The sequence below is a fragment of the Heptranchias perlo genome, unplaced genomic scaffold (assembly GCF_035084215.1).
Source record: "Heptranchias perlo isolate sHepPer1 unplaced genomic scaffold, sHepPer1.hap1 HAP1_SCAFFOLD_198, whole genome shotgun sequence".
NCBI lineage: Eukaryota > Metazoa > Chordata > Chondrichthyes > Hexanchiformes > Hexanchidae > Heptranchias > Heptranchias perlo.
This window is the reverse complement of record NW_027139214.1, coordinates 36,080-57,142: the sequence shown is the minus strand read 5'-3', so window position 1 is coordinate 57,142 and position 21,063 is coordinate 36,080. Positions and strand designations below refer to the sequence as shown.

Genomic DNA, 21,063 nt, shown 5'->3' with positions numbered 1-21,063 from the left:
AAAATCTGTCCATCTCAGCCCTGAATATACTTAATGACTCAGCATCCACAGTCCTCTGGGGTAGGGAATTCCAAAGATTCACAACCCTCTGAGTGAAGAAATTCCTCCTCATCTCAGTCTTAAATGGCCGACCCCTTATCCTGAGACTATACCACCGAGTTCTAGACTCTCCAGCCAGGGGAAACAGCCTCTGAGCATCTACCCTCTCAAGCCCCCTCAGAATCTTATATGTTTCAATGAGATCACCTCTCATTCTTCTAAACTCCAGAGTGTATAGGCCCATTCTACTCAATCTCTCCTCAAAGGACAACCTTCTCATCCCAGGAATCAATCTAGTGAATCTTCGTTGCACTGCCTCTAAGGCAAGTATATCCTTCCTGAGATAAGGAGACCAAAACTGTGCGCAGTACTCCAGGTGAAGTCTCACCAAAGCCCTGTATAATTGCAGTAAGACTTCCTTACTCTTGTACTCCAACCTCTTGCAATAAAGGCCAACATTCCATTTGCCTTCCTAATTGCCTGCTGTACCTGTGTGCTAACTTTTGTGTTTCTTGTCCGAGGACACCCAGATCTCTCTGAACACCAACATTTAATAGTTTCTCACCATTTAAACAATATTCTGATTTTCTATTCTTCCCACAAAAGTGAATAACCTCACATTTCCCCACATTATACTCCATCTGCCACCTTCTCGCCCACTCTCTTAACCTGTCAATATCCCTTTGCAGAATTCCTGTGTCCTCCTCACAGCTTACTTTCCCACCGATGAACATTTTAACTTTTTCTGTATATTTTCTATTCCTCCCAGAGAGCTCCTTCCCTTTCCTCTCTGGGGGATTTGTGAAGGTTATTGTTCCTCTTTATATCAGTTTTAAATCATTTGTTAAACCGTTTAGGGTCTGGTCTGAGCTGATTACTTTTCGGTTTGTGTTTACTGAGTCCAGCTTGCTGTATTCTGACTCCAGATTGTAAAATTGCAATCTTGTTTTTCTGATTTTTGTTTCTGAGCTGCTACTGCAGGCCTGAAAGGGTTAATTTTCAGCCAAAGTGAGTCATGAAAGTGAAATGAACTTTGTCACTCCTCAAAGCGAGTGTTTATGAGAATTTCACTTCCTGCTCTGGTTGCTCTCTCTCTCTCTCTCTGTGCTGTGTGAAAACTCTTTCAGGTGCTGCAGGAATGGAGCCCGGAGCTTTCGAGGATGAATTAACCTGTGCTGTGTGTCTCCAGGTGTACCAGGACCCGGTGATATTACCCTGTCTGCACAGTTTCTGTTTGAAATGTATTGAGGGAGTTTGGGCCCAGACAGCAGGCCCAGAAGGGTTTGAGTGCCCTCAGTGTCGCCGGAAATTCAACCCCAGGCCCAGTCTGGAGAGAAACTTCACGCTGTGTAATATCGTGGAGAAATACAATCGCTCACAGCCTCCTGCTAATTCAGGCCGTGTCATGTGTGATTGCTGTGAAGAAAATCCAACCCCAGCTGTGAAGACGTGTCTGAAATGTGAAGCTTCCTTTTGCTCCCTTCATTTAAAACCACATTTACGGAAAGAGGCCTTGAAAGATCACACCCTAATCGAGCCTACGGCTGATCTTACAGAGAGACAGTGCCTTGACCATAAGAAGGTCCTTGAATACTACTGTAAAGATGATGCAGAGTGTGTGTGTGCTTCCTGTACAATAATAGGGAAACATAAATCCCACACACTGCTGAGCCTCGATCAGGCACAAGCTGCAATTAAGGTGAGTGACATAATTCCTGATATTAAATACAGTGAGGGAGAGTTTTCCTTTTAATAACGAACATTAATTCGAACTGATTGCAGACAGTGCTGATTTAGCCCAGTGTTTTCTTTCTGCCCTGGGTCTGGGTTTCGTGCTGTTAATTTTTTGTCAGTCAGATGCTCCCTCCCCTTTCTCTTACAGTCTGTCTGAGAGAACAGGGTGGGCACTGGGAGGGGTGTGAGAGTGAGCCAGGGTGACTGCCCCTCACCCACAATCATCCCCTCCTGGTGAGGGCATTGTGGAGCTCAGTAATTCACTGTGTGGGTGATGAACTCGATTCTTTCCCCTCAGTCTGGTTCAGCAAAAACTGAAATCGAATACGTCTTTAAATTCAACACAATTTTATTTACCGCGGGGCTTGGTCTCTAGCATCGATTTTGACTCCGGACAGAGCCGTGTCGATCCTAACAGAACAAGACAAGTTACATACAGGAGTTCACACTTTTATACATTTATCAGAGGAGGTGGGCACCTGTACAGCCAGGGTCCACACCAATCATCAGCGGGGCATCGGTAGGCCATGTAAGGTTACATAATTACCGGCCAATTACAGGTAGTACAGGGGCCTGAACATGCAACATTGACAGACACAGATGAATGTATTCTTATCTCCCAGTTTGGAATGCCTTCGTGGTCCTTCTCCACTCTTATCTACTAGCTTGGAATGTTTCCAGCCTTGATCAGCTTATTGCTTTTATTGATTAACCGGCTGTACCAAAACACTCACACCAGAGACTCCCGAGTCCTGTCAGGTCTCTTCCATGATGAGCATCAACAGACCTCTATATCTAACAAACTCAGCATATAACTATCAGCCTTGATGGGGCCCCTTGTCCTGACCCACAGTATGCTGGCTTCGAAGTAACTCCTGTTTCTACTTTGCCACATAAGCAATCCTAGCTTCTAGTATTACTGACTATGTAAGCATTTTCATTAAAGGGGCACTGCGTATGGATTCTCATGGGCACCTGTGAGAACTGGCACTCCATGGCATAGGGCTGTAGAGCAGAGCATGTTGGAGCCCTGTGTAACGCTGGGGTATTCTGCCATCTGACCAGCAGGGAGAGGACCATCACCGGTGGGGGGAGTGAGGGACACCCACGGGGGGTGACTCAGGGGCTGGGGGGGGAAACTGTTTCTCACAACAAGAGGGAATTGGTGTTTGAGAAATGCTGGTGTGACTGAGTCTGTCTCCCTTTCCCCTCGGCTGATTCCTGGAAATGGAGGAGCTGAGTCCGTGTGAAAATGCAGCACACGGTGTGTCAGTGTGAAAAGAAGCCGGTGTGTGTGGTCACTCAGTTTATACAGGGCAGGGAGCGCCTCTTTACTGAGAGCCACAGAAGGGAATATTTCTGCTCAGGGCCCAGACACTGAGAATCCCCCAAACCACTTTCTATCCACACCCAGTGGGGTCACTCCTGGAACGGAATCATTTCCCCTTTAAATCCCAGTTTGAATCCCTTTTGAAAACTTTCCAATTGCCTTTATAGGAAGAATTGGAGAGAGAAATCGAGAGGCTTCGGGGAGTCCAGCAGAATTGTTCCAGCAAACAGCGAGACTTGGAGAGATCAGAAGCTGAAATAAAGGTAGGGAAAAGTGGGACTGGATTTACTCTGGAATCTGCAGCCAATTCAGGACAAACTCTGGGAAATTCCTCCCCAGCTCCCTTTTAAAGGGTGGGAGTGACTCCAAACCCCCCACATGTTCAGGGAGTCTGTTCCAGAGATCAAGGACTCTGGTGTCTAACCTAACTCTGTGCCTATGGATTTTATACACAGACCCTCTGGTCCTACCATCCTGATCCATCTCAATACCTCACCCAACCAGTGAGTCCAATAATTCCTCGATCGTTTTAAAAACATCAATCCTGTCCCTCTCGGCCTTTCTCTAAATCGCCCTCCCTCTTGGAGCCGATCCTCAGAATTAAATCCATCAGACTACGTGTCATTCTGGCCACCGTCCTCTCCAGAGTCTTGATCTCCTTCACCAGGTGTGGGCACCAAAACTGGACCCATCACTCCAGGTGTGGATGGACCAGGTGGCAGTGCCATACACAGTCCAAATACAGTGCTCTTTCTTTTAAACTCAAGGCTCAAGGCAACACTTGTTAAACTCTGTTTTCTCTCCCAGTAGACACCCCCCACTGCTTGTCTATCTTTAACGGGTGATCGAGTAGTGATCGAAACAAACTGTCCCGTCCCTGGAAAGTGCCGTGTGCTCAGGGTAAGAGCTGTGTGGAAGGGCCGTTTGTAATGAGAGTTGGTTTGGGTTTCAGACACGAATCAATGAGCTGAAAGGAAAGCTATCGAAGAGCTACTCTGACTGGAGGAGACAGCTGGAAGAAGATGAAGAATACGCACTGAAACTGATCGATGAGGAGGGGCTCCGAGCTCTCTCACAGATTAGAAGCTGTTCTGAAGCATTAAACAAGAGGATGGAACAGATGACATTAATAGATGGAGAATACCAGAGTCTGGAACAGAGGGACCCTCTCTCCTTTATTCAGGTACATCTTCAATATAAACAGGGCCATGTCTGGGGAATGGGGCGTTTCTGTGAGGCTGGTGAGAGGACTGAATTGTTTGAAGATTGTTGGTGGGGCCCAGCAATGGTGCTGCCCCCTCAGCCCTGCCCCGGGAGTGTTGGTGCTGCCCCCTCAGCCCTGCCCCAGGAGTGTTGGTGCTGCCCCCTCAGCCCTGCCCCAGGAGTGTTGGTGCTGCCCCCTCAGCCCTGTCCCAGGAGTGTTGGTGCTGCCCCCTCAGCCCTGCCCCAGGAGTGTTGGTGCTGCCCCCTCAGCCCTGCCCCAGGAGTGTTGGTGCTGCCCCCTCAGCCCTGTCCCAGGAGTGTTGGTGCTGCCCCCTCAGCCCTGTCCCAGGAGTGTTGGTGCTGCCCCCTCAGCCCTGACCCGGGAGTGTTGGTGCTGCCCCCTCAGCCCTGCCCCAGGAGTGTTGGTGCTGCCCCCTCAGCCCTGTCCCAGGAGTGTTGGTGCTGCCCCCTCAGCCCTGCCCCAGGAGTGTTGGTGCTGCCCCCTCAGCCCTGCCCCAGGAGTGTTGGTGCTGCCCCCTCAGCCCTGCCCCGGGAGTGTTGGTGCTGCCCCCTCAGCCCTGCCCCGGGAGTGTTGGTGCTGCCCCCTCAGCCCTGCCCCGGGAGTGTTGGTGCTGCCCCCTCAGCCCTGTCCCAGGAGTGTTGGTGCTGCCCCCTCAGCCCTGCCCCGGGAGTGTTGGTGCTGCCCCCTCAGCCCTGTCCCAGGAGTGTTGGTGCTGCCCCAGGATGGAGTGCAGTGAAATGTTGGATTATTCCCCATTCCTGTCACTGGCCCCACCTACTGTTATACACTGAACTCTTTACTCTCAATCCCAAATTCACGGTTTGGTTTCATTGGGTGTTGATTGGTTTGTTGTATAAACAATCGAATAGTGATAATGGGGGAGTTCAATTATCCGAATATAGACTGGGGAAAAAACAGAGTAAAGGGCAAAGAGGGGGAGGAATTCCTCAAATGTGTTCAGGAGAACTTTCTTCAATATGTTTCCAGCCCAACGAAGAAGGAAGCAGTGCTGGATCCAGTTCTGGGGAATGAAGTGGGGCAAGTGGAGCACGTTTCAGTGGGGGAGCATTTGGGAAACAGTGATCACAATATCATCAGGTTTAGAAAAGTAATGGAAAAGGACAAGAAACAACCAAATGTAAAAATACTCAACTGGAGGAGGGATAATATCTGTGAGTTGAAAAGGGATCTGGCCCAGGTGGATTGGAAACAAAGATTGGCAGGTAAAACAGTAAATGAGCAATGGGAGGCCTTCAAAGAGGAGATAGTTCGGGTACAGACTGGACACATTCCCACGAGGGGGAAAGGAAGGGCATCCAAAGCTCGAGCTCCCTGGATGATTAAAGAAACAGATTAAAATGAAACAGAAAAAGGAGGCTTATGGTAAATGTCAGGTTCAAAATACAGTAGAGAATCAAACAGAATACAGAGAGTGCAGAGGAGAACCGAAAAAGGAAATAAGAGGGGTGAAGATAATGTATGAGAAAAGATTAGCGGGTAACATGAAGTCTTTTAGAAACTTACAAAGTGTAAAAGGGTAGTTCAAGGAAAGGTGGGGCCGACTAAGAACAAAAAGGAAACCTTCTTGTGGAGGCAGAGGGAATGACTGAGGTACTAAATGAATACTTTGCATCGGTCTTCACTAAAGAGGATGCTGCCAATCTTACAGTAAAGGAGGAGGGGGAGAGAAACTGGAGAGAATTAAAATAGATAAAGAGGAAGTACTAAAAGGGTTGGCAGCGCTCAAAGTGGAAAAGTCACCTGGTCCGGGTGGGATGCATCCGAGGTTGCTGAGGGAAGTAAGGGTGGAAATAGTGGAGGCTCTGGCAGAGGACTGGAGGATTGCAAATGTTACACCTCTGTTCAAAAAAGGGGAGAGGGATAAACCCGGCAACTACAGGCCAGTCAGCCTAACGTCGATGGTGGGGAAATTTCTGGAGACAATAATCCAAGACAAAATTAATTGTCACTTGGAAGAAAATGGGATAATGAACGACAGACAACACAGATTTATTAAAGGCAAATCGTGTCAGACTAACTTGATTGAATTCTTCGATGAAAACTTGTTAGCAAAATTGAAGCCCATGGGATTAAAGGGACAGTGGCAGCGTGGACACGAGATATGCTCAGAGACAGAAAGCAGAGAGTAGTGGTGAACGGTTGTTTTTCAGACTGGAGGGAAGTTTACAGTGGTGTCCCCCAGGGGTCAGTATTAGGACCGCTGCTCTTTTTGATATATATTAATGACCTCGACTTGGGTATACAGGGCATAATTTCAAAGTCTGCAGATGACACGAAACTCGGAAATGTAGTAAACGATGTGAAGGATAGTAACAGACTTCAGGAGGACAGAGACAGACTGGTGAAATGGGCAGAAACATGGCAGATTAAATTTAACACAGAGAAGTGTGAGGTGATGCATTTTGGTAGGAAGATTGAGGAGAGGCAAAATAAACTAAATGGTACAATTTTAAAGGAGGTGCAGGAACAGAGAGACCTGGGGGTGTACGTACACAAATCTTTGAAGGTGGCAGGACAAGGTGAGGAGGCTGTTAAAAAAGCACACGGGGTCCTGGGCTTTATAAACAGATGTGGAGATGCCGGTGATGGACTGGGGTTGACAATTGTAAACAATTTTACAACACCAAGTTATAGTCCAGCAATTTTATTTTAAATTCACAAGCTTTCGGAGACTTCCTCCTTACTCAGGTAAATGGAGACTTCCTCCTTCCTCATTTACCTGAGGAAGGAGGAAGTCTCCGAAAGCTTGTGAATTTAAAATAAAATTGCTGGACTATAACTTGGTGTTGTAAAATTGTTTACAATTTATAAACAGAGGCAGAGAACAAAAGCAAGGAAGTTATTCTAAACCTTTATAAAACACTGATGAGGTCACAACTGGAGTATTGTGTCCAATTCTCGGCACTGCACTTTAGGGAGGATGTTAAGGCCTCAGAGAGGGTGCAGAGGAGATTCACCCGAATGGTACCAGGGATGAGGGACTTCAGTTATGGGGAGAGACTGGAGAAGCTGGGATTATTCTCCTCAGAGCAGAGAAGGTTAAGGGAAGATTTAATAGAGGTGTTCAAATCATGAAGGGTTTTGATAGAGTAAATAAGGAGAAACTGTTTCCAGTGGCAGGAGGGTCGGTAACCAGAGGACACAGATTTAAGGTAATTGGGAAAAGAACCAGAGGGGAGATGTGGAGAAAATTTTTCGGAAGCGAATTGTTCTGATCTGGAATGCGCTGCCTGAAAGGGCGGTGGAAGCAGATTCAATAATAACTTTCAAAAGGGGAATTGGATAAATACTTGAAGGGAAAAATTTACAGGGCTGATTTGATCTCCTCTTTTTATTCACAGAACACGAAGCAGCTCCTTTCCAGGTAAGTTCCTCTCAGTCATACAGTACCTGCTGCTGATAGGGAACCTTCACCTGTATCTGGGAGAAGAGTGAAAGTAGAATCACCGCTTGGAAACCTCCCCAGATCAGGGGCTTTCAAATGGGGCGAATATTGAGTGATGTTTAACTGTGGTTTGAGGGGTTCTTGGTTCAGGCAGCCTGTGGGAAATGGGAGTGAGATGGGCTGTTCCATCAGTGTGCAGAGCTTCTCAGGAACCTGTTAGACAGGAATTGAGAGTGAGAGAAACCTGCAGTGACCTGTATCTAACCGAGGCTTCCTAAAGGCTCCATGTGTGTCAGTGACAGCTTTATTCCATTGGGTCAGTAAGTGATGTGTGATTGGCTTGTTCTATCAACCAGCCCATGGAGAAATGAGGAGAGGGGCAGGTCCCAGTGTCAGAGTGACAGTAAAATGTCTTGTGATTGGCTCATTCTATCCACTAACAGAGAAATGAGTGTGTGCTGAAATGTCCCAGTAATGTCAGTGTGACTGGACACTCTGTGAGGGAATCCCACCGATCCCAGGTCCCTGGGAGGCTGTTCCTTCTCCTCTCCTCACTTCACATGATCGTAGTGAGTGTGTTCCTGCAGAGAGTGGGGAGCACAGACTGGAGACCCTCGGGATAATAATAATTATTAATCATGGAAAGATAAGGGCTCCAGTACAGAGAAACTGGACTGAACACAGACGGCTTTGAAAATCACAAACTGAGCTGAAGTGGCAGCAAACCAGGATCCCACTGCTCGTGTGGAGATCAGTGTGAATGCAGGGAGACTGCAAATCCCGGGATTCTGCCATTCTCAGGATGGGTTGCTGCGGGGTGTTAGTACGAGCATTAGAAGGGGTGCAGGTTGTTGCACTGATCACTCGTTCCCCTTTGGGTTTCTGATCTGAAATGTCCCCACTGATAAAAACATTCTCTCCTCTTTCATTACAGAGTGACTGAGACTCAGAGAGACACAGACCCAGATGTTCCAGCGCTCACCCTGAACCTGTCCAAAATATCTCAACTTATCCAGAAGAGGCTGAATGGATCGGAAAAGTACCACTCAGACATATTGGGAATGATAAGTAAGAACGTGCAGCTTTTCTCCAATTCTGGGCACCACACTTTAGGAGAGATGTCAAGGTTAAGAATTTCAAGAGGTGAGGAGGCACTTAGATTAAAGCCCTCAGGTTAGAGATGATTGCCGTTGGCTGGGCTTGTCTGAGACATGAAGAAACTGTTATTGAATCATTAAAATAAGATTTCCAAGGGGATTACGATCAATATACTGATTGGACTGAAAGAGGAGGAAGGCGGTGTGTACTGAGGACATCTGAATGGAGAAGTGGGGAAGTTATGTTAAACTTGTATCAAACCTTGGTTAGACCTCATTTGGAGCACTGTACACAGTTCTGGTCTCCATATACCTTGGTTAGACCACACTTGGAGCACTGTGCACAGTTCTGGTCTCCATATACCTTGGTTAGACCACACTTGGAGCACTGTGCACAGTTCTGGCCTCCATATACCTTGGTTAGACCTCACTTGGAGCACTGTGCACAGTTCTGGCCTCCATATACCTTGGTTAGACCTCACTTGGAGTACTGTGCACAATTCTGGTCACCACACCACAGGGAGGATGTAATTGCACTGGAGAGGGTACAGAGGAGATTTACGAGGATGTTGCCAGGACTGGAGAATTTTAGCTATGAGGAAAGATTGGACAGGCTGGGGTTGTTCTCTTTGGAACAGAGGAGGCTGAGGTGTACAAAATTATGAGAAGGCTTGATAGAGTGGATAGGAAGGACCTGTTTCCATTAGCAGAGAGGTCAATAACCAGGGGACATAGATTAAACTGGTAGAAGGATTAGACAGGAGCTGAGGAAAAACATTTCACCCAATGGGCGGTGGGGGTCTGGAACTCACTGCCTGAGAGGGTGGTAGAGGCAGAAACCCTCAACTCATTTAAAAAGTACCAGGATGTGCACCTGAAGTGTCGTAACTACAAGTCTACGGGCCAAGTGCTGGAAAGTGGGATTAGGCTGGGTGGCTCATTTTCGGTCGGCGCGGACACGATGGGCCGAATGGCCTCCTTCTGTGCCATAACTTTTCTATGATTCTATACTGTGCACTGTTCTGGTCTCCACATACCTTGGATAGACCACACTTGGAGTACGGTGCACAGTTCTGGTCTCCATATTATAAAAAGGATGTAGAGGCACCGGATAATGTGCAAAAAAGATTCACAAGGATGATGACAGAACTGAGAGGTTATAAATATCAGGAAAGGTTGAACCGGCTGGGGCTCTTTTCTCTCAATCAGGAGGGCAAAAAGGGGGCATGAGATTGCTTTGGCAGATAAGGCAAAGGTGAATCCAAAGAGCTTCTACAAATACATAAAGGGCAAAAGAGTAACTCGGGAGAGAGTAGGGCCTCTTAAGGATCAACAAGGTCATCTATGTGCGGAACCACAAGAGATGGGTGAGATCCTAAATGAATATTTCGCATCGGTATTTACGGTTGAGAAAGGCATGGATGTTAGGGAACTTGGGGAAATAAATAGTGATGTCTTGAGGAGTGTACATATTACAGAGAGGGAGGTGCTGGAAGTCTTAACGCGCATCAAGGTAGATAAATCTCCGGGACCTGACGAAATGTATCCCAGGACGTTATGGGAGGTTAGGGAGGAAATTGCGGGTCCCCTAGCAGAGATATTTGAATCATCCACCGCTACAGGTGAGGTGCCTGAAGATTGGAGGGTAGCAAATGTTGTGCCTTTGTTTAAGAAGGGCGGCAGGGAAAAGCCTGGGAACTACAGACCGGTGAGCCTGACATCTGTAGTGGGTAAGTTGTTAGAGGGTATTCTGAGGGACAGGATCTACAGGCATTTGGAGAGGCAGGGACTGATTAGGAACAGTCAGCATGGTTTTGTGAGAGGAAAATCATGTCTCACAAATTTGATTGAGTTTTTTGAAGGGGTAACCAAGAAGCTAGATGAGGGCTGTGCAGTAGACGTGGTCTACATGGACTTTAGCAAAGCCTTTGACAAGGTACCGCATGGTAGGTTGTTACATAAGGTTAGATCTCACGGGATCCAAGGTGACGTAGTCAATTGGATACAAAATTGGATTGACGACAGAAGACAGAGGGTGGTTGTAGAGGGTTGTTTTTCAAATTGGAGGCCTGTGACCAGCGGTGTGCCTCAGGGATCGGTGCTGGGTCTGCTGTTATTTGTTATTTATATTAATGATTTGGATGAGAATTTAGGAGGCATGGTTAGTAAGTTTGCAGATGACACCAAGATTGGTGGCATTGTGGACAGTGAAGAAGGTTATCTAGGATTGCAACGGGATCTTGATAAATTGGGCCAGTGGGCCGATGAATGGCAGATGGAGTTTAATTTAGATAAATGTGAGGTGATGCATTTTGGTAGATCGAATCGGGCCAGGACCTACTCCGTTAATGGTAGGGCGTTGGGGAGAGTTATAGAACAAAGAGATCTGGGAGTACAGGTTCATAGCTCCTTGAAAGTGGAGTCACAGGTGGATAGGGTGGTGAAGAAGGCATTCAGCATGCTTGGTTTCATTGGTCAGAACATTGAATACAGGAGTTGGGATGTCTTGTTGAAGTTGTACAAGACATTAGTAAGGCCACACTTGGAATACTGTGTACAGTTCTGGTCACCCTATTATAGAAAGGATATTATTAAACTAGAAAGAGTGCAGAAAAGATTTACTAAGATGCTACCGGGACTTGATGGTTTGACTTATAGGGAGAGGTTGGATAGACTGAGACTTTTTTCCCTGGAGAGTAGGAGGTTAAGGGGTGATCTTATAGAAGTCTATAAAATAATGAGGGGCATAGATAAGGTAGATAGTCAAAATCTTTTCCCAAGGGTAGGGGAGTCTATAACGACGGGGCATAGATTTAAGGTGAGAGGGGAGAGATACAAAAGGGTCCAGAGGGGCAATTTTTTCACTCAAAGGATGGTGAGTGTCTGGAACGAGCTGCCAGAGGCAGTAGTAGAGGCGGGTACAATTTTGTCTTTTAAAAAGCATTTGGACAGTTACATGGGTAAGATGGGTATGGAGGGATATGGGCCAAGTGCAGGCAATTGGGACTAGCTTAGTGGTATAAACTGGGGGACATGGACATGTTGGGCCGAAGGGCCTGTTTCCATGTTGTAATCTTCTATGATTCTATGATTCTATAAGGCTGAGGGGTGACCTGATAGAGGTCTTTCAGATTATGAAAGGGTTTGATAGGGTAGACGTAGAGAAGATGTTTCCACTTGTGGGGGAGACCAAAACTAGGGTCATAAATATAAGATAGTCACTAATAAATCCAATAGGGAACTCAGGAGAATCTTCTTTACTGAGAGAGTGGTGAGAATGTGGAACTCGCTCCCACAAGGAGTAGTTGAGGCGAACACACAAATACATATAAGGGGAAGCTGGATAAAGACATGAGGGGGAAAGGAATAGAAGGATACACTGAAAGGGTTAAATCAAGTCGGAGGGAAGAGGCTCGTGTGGAGCATAACACCAGCATGGACCAGTTGGGCCGAATGGCCTGTTTCTGTGCTGTACATTCTATGTAATTCTATTTATGTCGAGGCCTTGGAGAGGGTGCAGAGGAGATGTACTAGAATGGTACAGGGATGAGGGACCTCAGTTATGTGGAGAGATTAGAGAAACTGGGATTGTTCTCTTTACATCGAGTCACATCAAGTCTACAGCACAGAAACAGGCCATTCGGCCCAACTGGTCCATGCCGGAGTTTATGCTCCACACGGGCCTCCCCTCTCCCTACTTCATCTCACCCAATCAGGATACCCTTCTATTCCTTTCTCCATCATGTGTTTATCGAGCTTCCCCTTCAATACATCTGTGCTATTTGCCTGAACTGCTCCTTGTGGTGGTGAGTTCCACATTCTCACCACTCTCTGGGTAAAGAGGTTTCTCCTGAATTCCCTATTGGATTTATTAGCGACTATTTTGTACTTATGACCTCTCGTTTTCGACTCCCCCACAAGTGGAAACATTTTCTCTACGTCTACCCTATCAAACCCCTTCATTATCTTAAAAACCTCTATCAGGTCACCCCTCAGCCTTCTCTTTTCTAGAGTAAAGAGTCCCAGCCTGTTCAGCCTTTCCTGATAAGTTTATCCTCTCAGTTCTGATATCATCCTTGTGAATCTTTTTTTGCACCCTCTCCAATGCCTCTATATTCTATTTATAATATGGAGACCAGAACTGTTCACAATACTCCAAGTGTGGTCTAAACAAGATTCTATATAAGTTTAACATAACTTCTTTGCTTTTCAATTCTACCCATCTAGAAATGAACCCAGTGCTTGATTTGCCTTTTTATGGCCTGATTAACCTGTGTCGCTGCTTTTAGTGATTTGTGTGTCTGTACCCCCAGATCCCTTTGCTCCTCTCCCCCATTTAGACTCTTATTGAACAAGCAGTTTGTGGCCTCTTTATTCTTCCTACTAAAATGCACCACCTCACACTTATCGATATTGCAATTCATTTGCCAATTACAGCCGACTCTGTAAGTTTATTAATGTCCTCTTGTATTTTGACACATTCTTTCTTTGTATTAACCACATCCCCCAGTTTGGTGTCGTCTGCAAATTTTGAAATTGTACTTCCGATTCCCGAATACAAATCATGAATGTAAATTGTGAACAACAGTGGTCCCAGCACCGATCCCTGGGGAACACCACTTCCCACCTTTTGCCAGTCTGAGTAACTACCCTTAACCCCGACTCTCTGTTTTCTGTTTTGTTGCCAACTTGCGATCCATTATCTGCTCATTGATCCTGAGTACAGAGAAGGTTAAGGGCAGATTTAACAGAGGAGTTCAAAATTTTGAGTGATTTTCATAGAGTAGAGAGGGAGAAACTGTTTCCAATGGCAGGAGGGTCGGTAACCAGAGGACACAGATTTAAGGTAAACAGCAAAAGAACCAGAGGGGAGATTTGTAGAATTTTTTTTACAGTGAGTTGTTCTGATCTGGAATGCGCTGCCTGAAAGGGCGGTGGAAGCAGATTCAATAATAACTTTCAAAAGGGAATCAGATAAATACTTGAAAAGGAAAAATTTGCAGGGCTATGGGGAAAGAGCGGGGAAGTGGGATTAATTGGATAGCTCTTTCAAAGAGCCGGCACAGGCACGATGGGCCGAATGGCCTCCTTCTGTGCTGTAAGATTCCATGATTCTATAGGGGACTGCAGCATAGAATCATCGAAAGGTTACAGCACAGAAGGAGGCCATTCGGCCCATCGAGTCCACGCCTGCTCTATGCAAAAGCAATCCTGCTAGTCCCGTTCCCCCACCCTTTCCCTGTATCACTGCTGATTTTTTCCTTTCAAGTAGTTATCCAGTTCCCTTTTGAAGACCATGATTGAATCTGCCTCCACCACCCCCTCGGGCAGTGCATTCCAGATCCTAACCACTCGCTGTGTAAAAAGGTTTTTCCTCATATCACCTTTGGTTCCTTTGCCAATCACCTTAAATCTATGTCCTCTCATTCTTGACCCTTCTGCCAATGGGAACAGTTTCTCTCTATCTACTCTGTCTGGACCCTTCATGATTTTGAATACCTCGATCAAATCTCCTCGCAACCATCTCTGTTCCAAGGAGAACAACCCCAGCTTCTCCAGTCTATCCACGGAACGAAAGTCCCTCATCCCTGGAATCATTCTCGTAAATCTTTTCTGCACCCTCTGTCAGGCCTTTACACCTTTCCTAAAGTGCGGTTCCCAGAACTGGACACAATACTCCAGTTGTGGCTGAACCAGTGAATTATAAAGGTTCATCATGACTTCCTTGCTTTTGTACACTCAGCCTCTATGTATAAAGCCCAGGATCTCTCTGTTCCTGTACCCCTTTTAGAGTTGTGTCCATTAGTTGATATTGCCTCTCCTCATTCTTCCTACTAAAATGTATCACTTTGCATTTTTCTGCGTTAAATTTCATGCCACGTGTCCGCCCAGGCCACCTGCCTGTCTATACCTCTTGAAGTCTATCACTATCCTCCTCACTGTTTACTACCCTTCCAAATTTTGTGTCATCTGCAAATTTTGAAATTGTCCCCTCTACACCCAAGTCATGAATATATATCAAGGAAAGTAGCTCTAAGCACTGGCACCTAATAGACCACATCATGGTCCGAGCGAGGGACCGCAAAGATGTCCGCATCACCCGCGCCATGCCTGGAGCCGACGACTGCTGGACTGACCACCGACTAATCCACTCCACCATCTCCATCAACCTGGCCCCAAACCGGCAGCGGCAGAAAAACCTCTGCCGCAGGAGACTGAATGTCGCTGGACTCAAAGACCCTGAGAAGAAAGACCGACTCAGCCGTCGCCTGACAACCAATCTGGTGACGACCAATGATCCAGAGTCCCAGAGTGCCCACAGCGTCTGGTCCGCCCTAAAAGCCACCATAGTCAGCACCTGCGAGGAGACGCTCGGTCTCTCGACCAGGAAACACCAAGACTGGTTCGACGAGAACGATCAGGAGATCCAGGATCTCTTAGACCGTAAACGCAAGGCGTTCCTGAATTGGCAGCTCCACCAAAACTCGAGTGAGAGGAAACAAGCCTCCAGGCAACTGAAGGCCGAGGTGCAACAAAGAACCCGTGACCTAAAGAACAGATGGTGGGTGGAAAGAGCGCAGGAGACTCAGCAACTCGCTGACAACCACGACGTGCGCGGCTTCTTCAGCGCAATTAAAGCCATCCACGGTCCGAGTACCCAGGGACCTACCCCACTGAGAGCCAAACATGGAGAGGCGCTCATCAAAGACAGAGAGGCAGTCAACGCCCGCTGGAGAGAGCACTTCGAGGACCTCCTCAACCAAGACCCAGTCCTCGACGCAAGTACCCTCGACACCGTCCCGCAACACGCGACCCGCCACCATCTCAGCACAACCCCAGCCCGCCACCGTCTCAGCACAACCCCAGCCCGCCACCATCTCAGCACAACCCCAGCCCGCCACCATCTCAGCACAACCCCAGCCCGCCACCATCTCAGCACAACCCCAGCCCGCCACCATCTCAGCACAACCCCAGCCCGCCACCATCTCAGCACAACCCCAGCCCGCCACCATCTCAGCACAACCCCAGCCCGCCACCATCTCAGCACAACTCCAGCCCGCCACCATCTCAGCACAACCCCAGCCCGCCACCATCTCAGCACAACCCCAGCCCGCCACCATCTCAGCACAACCCCAGCCCGTCACCATCTCAGCTCAACCCCAGCCCGCCACCATCTCAGCACAACCCCAGCCCGCCACCATCTCAGCACAACCCCAGCCCGCCGCCATCACAGCTCAACCCCAGCCCGCCGTGAGGTCGAAAAAGCCATTCGACAACTGAAAAACAACAAGGCCCCCGGTGCAGATGGAATCCCCGCTGAAGTACGAAAACACGGCGGAGAGGCACTCTTGACACGAATACACGGCCTTATCACCCTTGTCTGGAAGGAAGAGAGCATGCTGGGAGATCTCAGAGACACTGTAATTGTGACCATCTTCAAGAAAGGAGATAGGTCCGACTGCGGAAATTACAGAGGGATTTCCCTAATGTCCACCACGGGAAAGGTCATCGCGAGAATCCTCCTCAACCGCCTCCTTCCAGTGGCCGAAGAGCTCCTCCCTGAGTCTCAATGCGGCTTCCGCCCGTCAAGAGGCACAATGGACATGATCTTTAGCGCGCGACAAATCCAGGAAAAGTGCAGGGAGCAGCATCAACCTCTGTACATGGCCTTCTTCGATCTCGCAAAGGCCTTCGACTCTGTCAACCGTGAGGAATTGTGGAGCATCCTCCTCAAATTTGGCTGCCCCCAGAAATTCGTCACCATTCTCCACCTGCTCCACGATGACATGCGAGCCGTGATCCTCACCAACGGATCCACCACAGACCCAATACGAGTGCAAACTGGGGTCAAGCAGGGCTGTGTCATCGCACCAACGCTCTTCTCCATCTTCCTCGCTGCAACACTCCACCCCATCACCATGAAGCTCCCCGCCGGAGTGGAGCTAACCTACAGGACAAGCGGGAAACTGTTCAACCTTCGACACCTCCAGGCCAGAACCAAGACCACCCCAACTTCTGTCATCGAGCTGCAGTACGCAGACGATGCCAGCGTGTGCGCACACTCAGAGGCCGAGCTACAAACCATCGTCGATGCATTCACCGAGGTGGATGAGAGAATGGGACTCGGGCTAAACATCCCGAAAACAAAGGTTCTCTCCCAGCCCACTCCTGCCACACAACACTGTCCCCCGACCATCAAGATCCACGGTGAGCCTCTGGACAGTGTGGATCATTTCCCATACCTCGGGAGCCTCCTCTCGGTGCGAGCAGACATCGACGATGAAATTCAACATCGACTCCAATGTGCCAGTGACACCTGAGGAACAGAGTGTTCGAAGACCGAGACCTCAAATCCAGCACCAAGCTCATGGTCTACAGAGCAGCCGTGGTCCCCACCCTCCTGTACACATCAGAAACATGGACAATGTACAGCAGACACCTCAAATCACTGGAGAGATATCACCAACGTTGTCTCCGCAAAATCCTGCAAATCCACTGGCGGGATAGACGCACCAACGTGAGCGTTCTCTCCCAGGCTAATATCCCCAGTATCGAGGCACTGGTCACGCTCAACCAGCTGCGATGGGCGGGGCCACATTGTCCGCATGCCCGACACAAGATTCCCTAAACAAGTGCTCTACTCCAAGCTCCGCAATGGCAGGCGATCACTAGGAGGGCAGAGGAAACGCGAGACGGACACTCTCAAAGCCTCCCTAAAAAAATGCAACATCCCCACTGACACGTGGGAATCGCTTGCCCTAAATCGCCCAAACTTGAGAAGAAGCATCCATGAAGGCGCCAATTACCTCGAGCGTCACCGAGTGGAGCACGCGGAGGCCAAGCGTAAGCAGCAAAAAGAGCGCACAGAATCCAGAGCGTCTCACCCACCCACCTTATCAAACACTACCTGCCCCACCTGTGGCAGAGTCTGCGGCTCCAGGATTGGACTATTCAGCCACCGCAGAACCCACCCTCCCGGAGTGGAAGCAAGTCATCCTCGACCCTGAGGGACTGCCAAAGAAGAAGATTTATCAAGAAAAGCAGTGGTCCCAGCACCAACCCCTGGGGAACACCACTGCACACCTCCCTCCAGTCCGAAAAACAACCGTTCACCACTACTCTCTGTTTCCTGTCACTTAGCCAATTCTGTATCCATGTTTCCACTGCCCCCTTTATTCCATGGGCCGCAATCTTGATGATAAACCTACCATGTGGCACTTTATCAAACGCCTTTTGGAAGTCCATGTACATCACATCAACTGCATTACCCTCATCTACCCTCTCTATTACCTCATCAAAAAGCTCTATCAGGTCAGTTAAACACGATTTGCCTTTGACAAATCCGTGCTGGCTTTCCCTATTCAATCCACACTTGACCAAGTGACTGTTAATTCTGTCCCGGATTATCGGTTCTAAAAGTTTCCCCACCACTGAGGTTAAACTGACTGGCCTATAGTTGCTGGGTTTATCCTTACACCCTCTTTTGAACAAGGGTGTAACATTTGTGATTCTCCAGTCCTCTGGCACCACCCCCCGTATCTACGGATGTTTGGAAAGTTATGGCCAGTTAGCAGGTCGGGTTAGTTGTGTTCAGACAGCTGGAAATATCCCCGAACTTTAATCTCAGGTCCCTGTGTGTGTGGATCAGGAGCCTGAGATTAATCCTCAGTCGCCAGTGACACCTGCTTTAAACATTCCTCACTGGAATGGGCCAAAGCTTCACCCGCCATGGGTCAGGTAGGGGCGGGGTTACACACTGTCAATCAGAGTGTCTCTTAAAGGGACACTGTCCCTCACAGGGCTGTCAGCATCTGTGCTCCGGGGAGGGGGCTGAATCAGCACAACAGGGGCAGCCCCAGTCCCAGGGATCGTCATCGAGCAGTCGACAGGGATCAGGGGGAGAGCGGAATATTCCAAGGTGTGTTTATATCACAGGGGATCACAATGTTCATAATTTCTATTTAACCCTTTATGTTTCTATTTAACCCTTTCTGTTCCTAGTTAACCCTTTATTTCTCGGTGACGTTTCTTCAGTCAGGGTTCAGTGCGAGGGATTCGCGGGTCGAGTTCCTGCACCTGTTCCCTCCTCGCAGCTCGGAATTGGTCCAAGTCTCAGACCCAGGGCGAGAGGGAGTGTTGGTGAATTCAGAGTGAACAGGGAGCAACAGTTTAATGTACAGAAGGGACATCAGATTCATCTCAATTGACAACAGAATCCTCACTACTGTGTGGAAACTAATGGAGACTTTAATCAGAGCTGTGAGCAGGAGGGAGAGAGCCCAGGGCACACTCCTGTATTCAGGATGGAACAGTAACAGGAGGGGGAGAGCCCAGGGCACACTCCTGTATTCAGGATGGAACAGTAACAGGAGGGAGAGAGCCCAGGGCACACTCCTGTATTCAGGATGGAACAGTAACAGGAGGGAGAGAGCCCAGGGCACACTCCTGTATTCAGGATGGAACAGTAACAGGAGGGAGAGCCCAGGGCACACTCCTGTATTCAGGATGGAACAGTAACAGGAGGGAGAGGGCCCAGGGCACACTCCTGTATTCAGGATGGAACAGTAACAGGAGGGAGAGAGCCCAGGGCACACTCCTGTATTGAGGATGGAACAGTAACAGGAGGGAGAGGGCCCAGGGCACACTCCTGCATTCAGGATGGGACAGTAACAGGAGGGAGAGAGCCCAGGGCACACTCCTGTATTCAGGATGGAACAGTAACAGGAGGGAGAGGGCCCAGGGCACAATCCTGTATTCAGGATGGGACAGTAACAGGAGGGAGAGAGCCCAGGACACACTCCTGTATTCAGGATGGAACAGTAACAGGAGGGAGAGAGCCCAGGGCACACTCCTGTATTCAGGATGGAACAGTAACAGGAGGGAGAGAGCCCAGGGCACACTCCTGTATTCAGGATGGGACAGTAACTGGAGGGAGAGAGCCCAGGGCACACTCCTGTATTCAGGATGGAACAGTAACAGGAGGGAGAGAGCCCAGGGCACACTCCTGTATTCAGGATGGGACAGTAACAGGAGGGGGAGAGCCCAGGGCACACTCCTGTATTCACGATGGAACAGTAACAGGAGGGAGAGAGCCCAGGGCACACTCCTGTATTCAGGATGGAACAGTAACAGGAGGGAGAGAGCCCAGGGCACACTCCTGTCTTCAGGATGGGACAGTAACTGGAGGGAGAGAGCCCAGGGCACACTCCTGTATTCAGGATGGAACAGTAACAGGAGGGAGAGAGCCCAGGGCACACTCCTGTATTCAGGATGGAACAGTAACAGGAGGGAGAGAGCCCAGGGCACACTCCTGTATTCAGGATGGAACAGTAACAGGAGGGAGAGAGCCCAGGGCACACTCCTGTATTCAGGATGGAACAGTAACAGGAGGGAGAGAGCCCAGGGCACACTCCTGTATTCAGGATGGGACAGTAACTGGAGGGAGAGAGCCCAGGGCACACTCCTGTATTCAGGATGGAACAGTAACAGGAGGGAGAGAGCCCAGGGCACACTCCTGTATTCAGGATGGAACAGTAACTGGAGGGAGAGGGCCCAGGGCACACTCCTGTATTCAGGATGGGACAGTAACAGGAGGGAGAGAGCCCAGGGCACACTCCTGTATTCAGGATGGGACAGTAACAGGAGGGAGAGGGCCCAGGGCACACTCCTGTATTCAGGATGGAACAGTAACAGGAGGGAGAGAGCCCAGGACACACTCCTGTATTCAGGATGGAACAGTAACAGGAGGGAGAGAGCCCAGGGCACACTCCTGTATTCAGGATGGAACAGTAACAGGAGGGAGAGAGCCCAGGGCACACTCCTGTATTCAGGATGTAACAGTAACAGGAGGGAGAGAGCCCAGGGCACACTCCTGTATTCAGGATGGAACAGTAACAGGAGGGAGAGGGCCCAGGACACACTCCTGTATTCAGGATGGGACAGTAACAGGAGGGAGAGAGCCCAGGGCACACTCCTGTATTCAGGATAGAACAGTAACAGGAGGGGGAGAGCCCAGGGCACACTCCTGTATTCAGGATGGAACAGTAACAGGAGGGAGAGAGCCCAGGGCACACTCCTGTATTCAGGATGGGACAGTAACAGGAGGGAGAGGGCCCAGGGCACACTCCTGTATTCAGGATGGAACAGTAACAGGAGGGAGAGGGCCCAGGGCACACTCCTGTATTCAGGATGGAACAGTAACAGGAGGGAGAGAGCCCAAGGCACACTCCTG

At 48.9% G+C, this 21,063-nt stretch overlaps 1 protein-coding gene across 2 annotated transcripts in view; it reads left to right on the top strand.

The window, feature by feature from the left end:
- Positions 1–1,089: 1,089 nt before the first annotated feature.
- The window catches only part of LOC137309969 (E3 ubiquitin/ISG15 ligase TRIM25-like), a 29,786-nt gene continuing 9,812 nt past the window's right edge, over positions 1,090–21,063 (top strand). Inside the window, exons 1-5 of one of the 2 annotated variants that reach the window (XM_067977966.1) lie at positions 1,090–1,738; positions 3,271–3,366; positions 4,056–4,286; positions 7,691–7,713; positions 8,669–8,877. In XM_067977966.1, coding sequence (XP_067834067.1) covers positions 1,178–1,738; positions 3,271–3,366; positions 4,056–4,286; positions 7,691–7,713; positions 8,669–8,877 — 1,120 coding nt within the window. In that variant the 5' untranslated portion in view covers positions 1,090–1,177. The remainder of the gene's footprint in view (positions 1,739–3,270; positions 3,367–4,055; positions 4,287–7,690; positions 7,714–8,668; positions 8,878–21,063) is intronic. The other variant, XM_067977967.1, reaches the window with a different exon arrangement.